This window comes from Coregonus lavaretus (genome assembly GCF_964263955.1).
Source record: "Coregonus lavaretus genome assembly, contig: HAP1_SCAFFOLD_2411, whole genome shotgun sequence".
NCBI classification, from domain to species: domain Eukaryota; kingdom Metazoa; phylum Chordata; class Actinopteri; order Salmoniformes; family Salmonidae; genus Coregonus; species Coregonus lavaretus.
The window spans coordinates 40,882-52,744 of NW_028160725.1; the positions used below are offsets into that span (position 1 = coordinate 40,882).

At 43.4% G+C, this 11,863-nt stretch overlaps 1 protein-coding gene across 1 annotated transcript; it reads left to right on the plus strand.

The window, feature by feature from the left end:
* Positions 1-7,182: 7,182 nt before the first annotated feature.
* On the plus strand, positions 7,183-8,139 carry LOC311121506 (trace amine-associated receptor 13c-like; the record flags this gene model as incomplete). The annotated part of the gene is made up of 1 exon (XM_084195988.1): positions 7,183-8,139. One exon carries the CDS (start codon positions 7,183-7,185, stop codon positions 8,137-8,139), a length of 957 nt encoding a protein of 318 aa, XP_084052114.1.
* Between the last annotated feature and the right edge of the window lie 3,724 nt (positions 8,140-11,863).

Here is an 11,863-nt window from a genome sequence, read left to right on the forward strand (position 1 = left end):
ATTGAACTCTATCTGAGAAGTAGTTGGTGAACCAGGCAAGGCAGTCTTTTGAGAAACCAAGGCTATTTAGTCTGCCAATAAGAGTGCGGTGGTTGCAGCAGAGGGTGCAGAGCTGGTGGCCAGGGTAGTGGTAGCCAGGTGGAAAGCATGGCCAGCCGTAGCAAAATGCTTGTTGAAATTCTTGATGGTGACAGTGTTTCCTAGCCTCAGTGCAGTGGGCAGTTGGGAGGAGGTGCTCTTATTCTCTATGGACTTTACAGTGTCCCAAAACTTTTTGGATGTAGTGCTACAGGATGCACATTTCTGTTTGAAAAAGCTAGCCTTTGCTTTCCTAACTGATTGTGTATATTGGTTCCTGACTTCCCTGAAAACTTGCATATCGCGGGGGCTGTTCGATGCTAATGCAGTATGCCACAGGATGTTTTTGTGCTGGTCAAGGGCAGTCAAGTCTGAGGAAAACCAGATGCTATATGTTCTTAGTTCTGAATTTTTTGAATGGGGCATTCTTTTTTAAGATTGAGAGGAAAGCACTTTTAAAGAACAACCAGGCATCCACTACTGACGGAATGAGGTCAATATCCATCCAGGATCCCGGGTCAGGTCAATTAGAAAGGCCTGCTCGTTAAAGTGTTTTAGGGAGCGTTTGACAGTGATGAGGGGTGGTCGTTTGACCGCGGACCCATTACGGATGCAGGCAATAAGATAGTGATCGCTGAGATCCTGGTTGAAGACAGCGGAGGTGTATGTAGAGGATACATTTGTCAGGATGATATCTATGAGGGTGCCAATGTTTACAGATTAAGGGTTGTACCTGGTAGGTTCCTTGATAATTTGTGTGAGATTGAGGGCATCTAGTTTAGATTGTAGGTTGGCCGGGGTGTTAAGCATATCCCAGTTTAGGTCACCAAGTAGTACGAACTCTGACGATAGATGGGGGGCAATCAGTTCACATATGGTGTCCAGGGCACAGCTCGGGGCTGAGGGGGGTCTGTAGCAAGCGGCAACAGTGAGAGACTTATTTCTGGAAAGGTTGATTTTTAGAAGTAGAAGCTCAAACTTTTTGGGCACAGACCTGGATAGTATGATAGAACTCTGCAGGCTATCTCTACAGTAGATTGCAACCCCACCCCCTTTGGCAGTTCTATCTAGACGGAAAGGAGGCTTCTGATGTTAACGTGCAAGAAACCAAGGCTTTTAAGGTTACAGAAGTCAACAAATGATAACGCCTGGGGAGTAGGAGTGATACTGGGGGCTACAGGGCCTGGGTTAACCTCTACATCACCAGAGGAACAAAGGAGGAGTAGAATAAGGATACGGCTAAAGGCATTAAAAACTAGTGCGTTGGGTACAGAGAATAAAAGGGGCAGATTTCCGGGCGTTGTAGAATAGATTCAGGGCATTATGTACAGACAATGATATGGAAGGATATGAGTACAGTGGAGGAAAACCTAAGCGTTGGGTAACGATGAAAGAGATAGCATCACTGGAGGCACCGATTGATTGGTCTCCGCGTGTATTGTGATGGGACAAAGGAGCTATCTAAGGCAGGTTGAGCTGGACTGGACTACAGTGAAATAGTACAATAAGAAATAACCAAAACAGCAATAAGCAAGGCATATTGACATGGGAGAGAGGCATAAATCAATCGCAGGTGTTATTCGAGAGAGCTAAGACAACTGCTTGTAATGGTGATAACGTTTGGGCTGAGGCTAAACATAAACAGGATGCGGTACTGTATAAAGTAACAGTCCAGCAGGCATCAGCTGTATAGCTGAGTTATCAGAAGGTCCAGTGAACAGCAATAGGAGAGTTCGGAGGTAGTTCGGGGGATGCTACAGCACTGGCGAGCAAGAAGCACGGCTTGCGTGTGCTAGCGGGCCGGGGCTAGCAGATGGCTCTTCGTGGTCGACGTCGTAACGGGAAGCCTGTAGATAGCCGGGAGATGGGCCTGGCTCGAGGCTAGCTCAAGGCTAACTGGTGCTTGCTAAGGGCAGCGGTAATTAGCCAACGACAACAGCCATTCGGTTGCCTCTAGCTAGTTGCGATGATCCGATATGCTCTGGGTCGATTACACGCTGTGCAGACTGGCCGACAAATTGTCCAGGCTAGAACTAGAGCTGGCTGGTGAGTAGTGCAGGCCACGGACAATGGTGTAGATGCTAACAGTGGCTAATAGTAAGTAGCTAGCTAGCTGGCTACAACAGCCATTCGGTTGCAGCTAGCTAGTTGCGATGATCCGGTGTTAGAGGTCCAGTGATTCTGCCAGAATATCCGATATGCTCTGGCCATTCGGTCTACCACAGCCATTCTGTTGCAGCTAGACTAGTTTCAGTTTAAGGTTCTTGATAAAAGTTATAAATAAATAATATAATCCTTTCCACGTTGGGTGAGGCGGGTTGCAGGAAAGTATATTTAGTTAAAGAATGAAAAGTAAAATTGAGAAATATATACAAAATAGACAAATAACAAAAAAACTGGCTATTTACACAAGGACACGACAGAAAACACGACCGCACTGCTACGCCATCTTGCATACAACCTGGTGCGTGTTTGGGAGGGGGATGAGTGGAAGACAGCATTATGAATACCTGGTGATGCCCTACGGTTTGATGAATGCTCCATCTGTCTTCCAGTCCTTTGTGAACGAGGTGTTTCGGGACATGCTTGGTCGCGGTGTGGTGTTCTACATCGATGACATCCTGGTGTATTCTGCTATGCGTGCCAAGCATGTGTCCCAGGTTCACAAAGTGCTGGCCCGACTGTTGGAAAATGACCTTTATGCCAAGACAGAGAAGTGTATGTTTTTCCAGCAGTCCGTCTCCTTCCTCGGATACCGCATTACCACCTCAGGTGTGGAGATGGAGGGAGATGGCATTTCAGCTGTGCGTAATTGGCTGACTCCAACCACGGTTAAGGATGTGCAGCGCTTCCTTGGCTTCGCCAACTACTATTGGAGGTTTATCCGGGGCTTTGGCAAGGTGGCAGCTCCCATTACATCCCTGTTGAAGGGTGGGCCGTCCCGGCTCCGCTGGTCTGCTGAGGCTGACCTGGCGTTCAGCAAACTGCGGGGTCTGTTTACCTCATCCCCGGTACTGGCCCACCCCGATCCATCACTACCATTCGTAGAGGTGGATGCGTCCGAGGTAGGGATAGGCACTGTCCAATATCAACGCTCGGGCACGCCACCCAAGCTCCGCCCCTGTGCCTTCTTCTCTAAGAAGCTCAGCCCGGCGGAGCAGAACTACGACGTTGGTAATCGGGAGCTGTTGGCTGTTGTCCGAGCTTTGACCATGTGGAGGCATTGGCTCGAAGATGCGAAACACCCTTTCCTTGTCTGGACGGACCACCGTAACCTGGAGTACATCCGGGCAGCGAGGAGGCTGAATCCTCGCCAGGCCAGGTGGGCCCTATTCTTCACCCGGTTTGATTTTACACTGTCATACATTCCGTGTACGAAGAACGTGAAGGCAGACGTACTGTCCTGGCTGTATGACAGCCGGAGAGGCCCAGAGGGGAGGCCCAGAGACAACACTTCCATACTCCCGGCCTCCTGCATTGTGGCGCCGGTAGTATGGGCGATGGACACGGATATAGAGCTGGCATTATGCACAGATCCATCTCCACCTCAGTGTCCAGCTGGAATGCGGTACGTGCCTGCTCTTATCCGTGATCGTCTGATCTTCTGGGCACACAAGTCACCCTCCTCTGGTCACACAGGTATCAGTGCGCTGTCTGATCGGAAAGTACTGGTGGCTTACCTTGGCTAAGGACATGAGGGTGTACGTCTCCTCTAGGGGTGCCAGAGGATATAGTGTCCGACCGAGGTCCCCAGTTCACGTCCAAGGTTTGGAAGGCATCATGGAACGTCTGGGGGTCTCGGTCAGCCTGACCTCTGGGTTCCACCCTGAGGGCAGGTGGAACGGGTAAATCAGGATGTGGGTAGGTTCCTGCGGTCCTACTGCCAGGACCGGCCGAGGGAGTGGTCGGTGTTCTTGCCTAGGGCAGAAAATGCCCAGAACTCTCTCCGCCACTCCTCTACTAACCTAACGCCATTCCAATGTGTTTTAGGTTACCAACCGGTTCTGGCACCGTGGCACCAGAGCCAGACCGAGGCTCCTGAGGTGGATGACTTGTTTCGGCGCGCGGAGGAGACATGGGACGCTGCCCACGTTCACCTCCAGCGCGCTGTACGTCGTCAGAAGGCCAACGCTGACCGTAACCGCAGTGAGGCCCCGGTCTTCGTACCGGGGGATCGGGTCTGGCTCTCGACCCAGAATCTGCCCCTCCACCTGCCCTGCCGGAAGCTGAGCCCGCGGTTTGTGGGGCCATTCAAAGTCCTGAGGAGAATCAATGACGTCACTTATAGGTTATTACTTCCCCCTGATTACCGTATTAACCCCTCGTTTCATGTGTCTCTCCTCAGGCCGGTGGTGGTTGTTCCGCTCCAGGAGTCTGAGGTGCGGGAGGTTCCTCCACCTCCTCTGGACATCGAGGGGGCCCCGTCGGTTTCTGTCCGTTCCATCCTGGATTCGAGGCGTCGGGTGGGGGGCCTTCAGTACCTTGTGGAGTGGGAGGGGTATGGTCCGGTGGAACGGTGCTGGGTCCCAGTGAGGGATATCCTCGATCCCTCCCTGTTGCGGGATTTCCACCGTCGCCATCGCCCTGCTCCGCGTCCTCCTGTCCGTCCCCGAGGCCGAGGTCGGCGCGCTGCTGGAGCTGCGCATCAGGGGGGGGGTACTGTCACGACTTCCGCCGAGGCTGCCTCCCCTCCTTGTTCGGGCAGGCTTTGGCGTTCGTTGTCACTGGCTTACTAGCCACTGCCGCTCCATTATTCATCATTCCATTTGTTTTGTCTTGTCAATCACACACACCTGGTTCTTATCCCCTCATTAGTCCGTGTATAAGTGTTCCCTCTGCCCCCCTTGTCTTTGTGGGTGATTGTTTATTTGTGAGAGTAGTGTAGCTCGGTGGAGCTACTCGTACCTTATTATTGCCGGGGTAGATATTTCCCCTGTGCCTGTTATTGTTGGAGCTACCTTTACCTTGTATTTCCAGGGTAGATTTTCACCTGTGCCTGTTTCGCTTGTCGCTATCCAGCGCTATTTGTGTACGACGGAATAAACTCTGCATTCGGTGATTAGCCTCCTGCGCCTGCCTCCTTCTATCACACTCATCACAAATGTAGTGTCTTGTCAACAATGAAATCATAGTTTTCACCAAAATAAGTATATTTTTATACAAAATAGATATACCTTATTCTTATTCCACCATACTTTTTACTGAGTGCATTCTGAAAATATTCAGACCCCTTGACCTTTTCCACATTTTGTTACGTTACAGCCTTACTCTAAAATGGTTTAAATAAAACAATTTCCTCATCAATATACACACAATACCCCATAATGACAAAGCAAAAACAGGTTTTTAGAAATGTAAGCAAATGTATAAAAAATTCCCCAGAAATATCACATTTACATAAGTATTCAGACGCTTTACTCAGTACTTTGTTAAAGCACATTTGGCAGCGATTACAGCCTTGAGTCTTCTTGGATATGACGCTACAAGCTTGGCACACCTGTATATTGGAAGTTTCTCCCATTCTTCTCTGGAGATCCTCTCAAGCGCTGTCAGGTTGGATGGGGAGCGTCGCTGCACAGCTATTTTCAGGTCTCTCCAGAGATGTTCGATCAATTTCAAGTCCGGGCTCTGACAGGGCTACTCAGAGACTTGTCCAGAAGCCACTCCTGCATTGTCGTTGGCTGTGTGCTTAGGGTCGTTGTCCTGTTGGAAGGTGAACCTTCGCCCCAGTCTTAGGTCCTGAGAGCTCTGGAGCAGGTTTTCATCTCTCTGTACTTTGCTCCGTTCATCTTTCCCACGATTCTGAATAGTCTCCTAGTGCCTGCCACTGAACAACATCCCCAGAGCATGATGCTGCCACCACCATGTTTCACCATAGGGATGGTGCCAGGTTTCCTCCAGACGTGATGCTTCGCATTCAGGCCAAAGAGTTCAATCTTGGTTTCATCAGACCAGAGAATCTTGTTTCTCATGGCCCGTAGCCATGCGTGGCATCGACTGTGCCACAAAAGCATACCGAAGTGGCAAAGTCGATATCCACGTTTTTAAACACAGTTATTATTTATAGTCATGAGCATTATTTAGAGGTAATTCTATGAGGGGGGAGGGTGTGTACTTTCTTTTTACAGTACAAGGGGAGGGTCATGTGAAAATATTCCCAGTACATGTTGAATTGTCCCTAATTACATAAAGTGCTTTTGAGATCATTGATCGATACAACTGAACTGAACTGGAAATCACATTTCATAGTCACTTTTATCAGAGAAAAATCAGAAAACCCACAAGATATTGAAAATAAAACATCAAGGGGTGATTGGGTCAGAATACAGTGTGGTTGTTCTGATGTCTGACAAATAGTATTTGTCCCCATAATGTAACTGAGACAAAGTCTCCCTCAACTATAAGAAGTATGGCTCATAATTCAGTTCAGATGGACATTTTTACAAGTCTACGGGATGTTCCTATGGAATGGCACAATTCATTTTGATTGCATGTGCTATAAGCGGGTACACCATGAAGTTATACCCTCTCATCAACTTCCTTACTGTCAGCTTTCCTCCACACTGACTAGCTGACATGTGGTGTGCTGTCATGTCTCCTGAGGTTGTGGATTATGGTCCAAACTGAGCACTGACATCAGTTATCCTGTTTCCCATGTAAAATAGCCTTTGAGTCACCAAATCATCACCCATACTATATTTTCTCCATTAAAATCCTCAGTTGAGAAAATGTACCTTTTCTCTCATGTCTATCAGTAAGAATGAAGGACAGGCTAGGTGGCCATAGCAACATCCAATCCTGTCATACATTACATCATGCTTTCACAAATGATTTGTTTATCTCACCGTTTGTTCATTTCTGTGCTCACGTGCGTGTGTGTGTGTGTGTGTGTGTGTGTGTGATAGTGTGTGATAGTGTGTGTGTGTGTGTGTGTGTGTGTGTGTGTGTGTCTGTGTGTGTAGAGACGCTGGGGAAGGGAGTGTCTGTCAGTCTTTCAGGGATAAATAGAGAGGCAGATCTCAGTTTGTCAGAAGGTTGACCTGACAGGCTCACACACAGGACCAAGCAGGAGCAGGACCTCAGTATTTTGACCCTTTATTACAAATGGAGGAACAGGAAGATGTTCAATACTGTTTTCAAGACAGAAACTCTTCTTGCAGAAAGGCTTCTTTATCGACATCTATCTACATAATACTGTACATCTTCTTCTCATTGATTTCAGCAGTTACAGCATTTTTGAACATACTGGTGATCATCTCCATCTCTCACTTCAAGCAGCTCCACACTCCAACCAACCTGCTCATCCTCTCTCTGGCTGTTGCAGATCTCCTGGTGGGACTGATTGTGATACCAGTAACGACTGTAGCATTTACGGAACCATGCTGGGATTTTGGGGAATATTTCTGTGGGTTTCAATTCTACATTTCTTATTTTTGTACTTCTTTATCTCTGGGCAATTTGGTCTTGATATCTATTGACCGTTATGTTGCTGTGTGTGATCCCTTATTGTACCACTCTAAAATAACAATAACAAGAATGATGTATTGTATATCCATTACCTGGTGTTGTTGTATCATATACGATGCTGCTATTGTCAAAAACTTTGTAAATGTACAGGTACCCAGTAGGTGTTTGAAAGAATGTTTTATTGTAGAAGAATTCAATTGGGTAAAAATAATTTGCCTTGTATTTTCAATGTTTGTCCCGTGCTCTATTATTATAACACTTTATTTGAAAATATTTGTGGTGGCCAGATCACAGGCCAGAAAGGTATTTTCAAAAGAGGCTGCCAGTGTGTCTGGTGTTAAAACTGTACAGGCAAATAAGTCAGAGAGAAAAGCAGCAAAAACTCTAGCTATTGTTATTTTCAACTATCTCATTTGTTGGATTCCATTTTTGTTTATAAATCTTTTTTTGTGTGTGTGTGACAGTTTATCATTGATCACCGGCTTTCTGCCACTTGTTAATTCCTTAATTAATCCAATAATTTATGCTTTCTTTTATCCATGGTTTAAAGTAACAGCTAAATGTATTTTAACTCTGAAGTTAAGGCATGCATAGTTCCTACGTTTTTTTATTCCCTAGTTTGACATAGTTATGTTTTACTGTTTTTTTGTAATTGCTTCTTTCATGTAACAATACACTGACATTATTCATCTCAGTGTTGTCATCATAGATACATCTGGTGGTGATACAGAATGATTTGGCTGGATTGGAATGGGATGACTTGGAGAAGGCATAAGCTTGTTTTATAAAAAACATTGCAGTCATTTAAGGTTTTAAATTCCAAATACCAAAGTCTGTGGTTGTTCCATGTTATTTAATGATAAAAAGTACGTATTCTGATAGTACATTCCGAGGACGTCAAGATTCATTCTATATGTTGTTTAACATTACCCTCTAGTGGCTCAATTGGGACACAATGCCTTCATCAAGTGTGGTAAAGTTGAAATGTACAACAACAGTTGTTTATAAATGTTTGAATAACTAATTAAAACAAATGTGTGTGTAATGATAAATTATGACGAAAATATTTACTTTTTAAAGCTGCAATATGTAACTTTTTAGGTGACCCGTCCAAATTTACATAGAAATATGAGTTATAGAGCTGTCATTCTCATTGAAAGCAGGTCTAAGAAGCGGTAGATCTGTTCTATGTAAGCTATTACTATGTTTCCCATTATTAAGTTTAGTTTTGTACTCCTTGGCTGCGTTGCCGACGGCTGTGTAGATGGCTGAGTTAACTTCTCTAGAGCCTGTACCATGTACAAATCATTTTTGGATTTGACATCAAATGTTTAATATGAGGCGACATTATAGAATGCCACCTTTTATTTGAGGTTATTTTCATACATAAATTAGAACACCTTATGTATCTAGTCCCCCCATTTGAAAAAGTCATAAGAATTTGGACAACTTCACTTGTAGTGTATTAAAGGTAGTAACCCTTTAAACATAATGTTCAGTTAAATTATGTATTTAGATATTGGTTCCCTTACCCTGTAAGCAGTTTATGAACTAATCTAATGAGTGACTACAATCCACACTTTGGTTTTGGTAGTCACTGCCAATAAACACAAATGTTAGCATTTTCAGACAAAACATGTTACTTCTACTACTTTCAGCATACTACTACAACAACGTGACTGTTTTGGAATAAAATGTTCATATATTTCCTTTAACATCCTCTGTGTTGTGTGCTTATTGTTTAACCATTGATATGTTCTAGGTCATTTTGAGACCTTAAGGAGCATCAGGTACTGCTGGAATGTCTACCAATGGCATGTCCATCTTTTTGTGAGAAATTACACTGGTCACTCAATGTTTATTAAGGATGAATAGTCCTCACTTTAGGGACTGCAACACAACTTTACCAATGATTGGTAAATGGTTTACAAGGACATGTATTAAACATCTTATCAGTGATATTATTACATACTATAAAAGTTATTTATAAATGTGTGAACAACTAGCTTAGTAACACAAATGTGGGAATAATTATAAATAAATAAATAAACTATTTCTTAATCTATTAAATATTCTTTATTACAAGGTGTTATTATAAAGTGGTGCCCAATTTCTATATTCATTCAGACTCAACAGCATCTGAGAGCTGCTCTGGCATGACCCCTGACCTGGCAGCAATCTGACACTATGAATCATTAATGCATATAGTAGTTATTTATAAATGTGAAAATACCTAGCTGACTAACATTTAACAAATCTGTCAGTAATGATTAATAAATGGTGAGCAAACTGTAAATGCCTTACAAATGGTTTATTACTGAACGTTAAAGTTTTGTCCATAATTACATATTCTTACATTTTACCATGAACTACTACAATACACCATTGAGTTAGACCTGGAAGTTATCTGATATCATGCATTATTGTACATTTCAACTTCACTGCACTTTTTGAAGATGTTGTGTCCCAATTGAGCCACTAGAGGGTAATGTTAAACAACATACAGAATGATCCATGACGTACTCAAAATGTACAATTTAGAATACTTACTTTCTATCATTAAATAACATGGAACAACCACAGACTTTAGTATTTGGAATATAGAAACCAAATTGACTACAATGTATTTTATAAAACAAGCTTATGCCTTCTTATGCCTTCTCCAAGTCATTCCAATCCATCCAAATCATTCTGTATCACCACCAGATTTATCTATGATGACAACACTGAGATGAGTAATGTCAGTGTATTGTTACATAAAAGAAGCAATTACAACAAAACAGTATAACATAACTATGTCAAACTAGGGAATAAAGACATAGGAACTATACATGCCTTAACTTCAGAGTTAAAATATGTTTAGCTGTTACTTAGAACCATGGATAAAAGAAAGCATAAATTATTGGATTGATAAAAGAATTAACAAGTGGCAGAAAGCTGATGAAAAGTGATGATGAATCTAAATTTGCTAAATAAAAAAATAAAAAATACATCCAACAACTTAGATCGGTGAAAACAACAATAGCTAGAGTTTTTGCTGCTTTTCTCTCAGACTTATTTGCCTGTACAGTTTTATTTGCCTGTACAAACATATCAATAGCATGTAAAGTAGCTAGTTTGCTATAAAATCGCCGAAACAAACTGCACTATCAATTTAGGAGTCTACAATTTCACCATGTTCAACCTGCAGATCGATGTGCCTCACAGAGTGGAGTCTAACACTTGCAACGGCGGATATACTTGTGAGGAGATGGGAAACGTTGTCCATATAATGTCAATGGGCTGCGCGGTGCATTCTGGGTGATTCTGGGACAAGGAGCGCCCTCCTTCATGGAGTGAATGGGAGTCTATTGGGCGCTATCTTAAAAACCCAACATTAGCAAGTATTTCGTCAACAGGAAGTACAATATTACAAATCTTTAATGACATTTTTCTATCTGTAATATTGTGTAGCTTTGGAATCGTGACATTACGTACTTTTGAGGAGAATAGGCACATTTCTCGACATACAGAGAAGGGGTTAAGTGATGATTAGCTCAGCAACCGCATGACGCAGCAAGACAATGTGAACGCGATTGGTTGACAGTCGGCTGGGTGGGGCGTTATACGTTCCAACATTCATTGGATTCCTATCTCCTTTCTATAATATCTCTGGCAACAGCACCATGCAATGCACCCTGGACTAAAGAGGCAGACTGATAGGAAAAATGTGCTAGACCCTCCGTTAAATTACACATTTCTCGAGGTAGGAATATCACTAAAATATGATCAATGGCTCATTCAAGAGAAGACATCCTCCCGAGTTATGACATCAGCCAGTATTGAAATCTGACATGTATGATAGACGTTTTCGCGATCTTAAAGTAGTATTCCTATTAACTTCCAGTGTAGTGAGAGCGACTTTATCACAGTGCTACATCATACTGGACAGATTTCTGCCTGATTGAACGCCAATAACTCAAATACACATGAAAACATGAAATGACCAAGGGAATCGATAGAACATCACTCATATTCAAAATGGTTGAACCTTTCCTTTAAGGGATATTTACTTCCCCAGAGTTAGATGAACTCTTAAATAAAATGTTTATGTCTCTGTGTTCAGTTTGAAGGAAGTTGCCGAATGGCGTTAGCACAATTGCCAAGTAGCACTAGTGCAATGACTGAAAGTCTACAGGAACAGTCAATTCCTACCTGTCAATTTGTGGAAAAATCACCCTGATTAACTCTTTAGTATTATCCCAGTTTACCTATTTGCTTATGGTCTTGCCTACGCCTAGCGATCAGTTATTTAGAATATATGAGAAAAAAAATATTC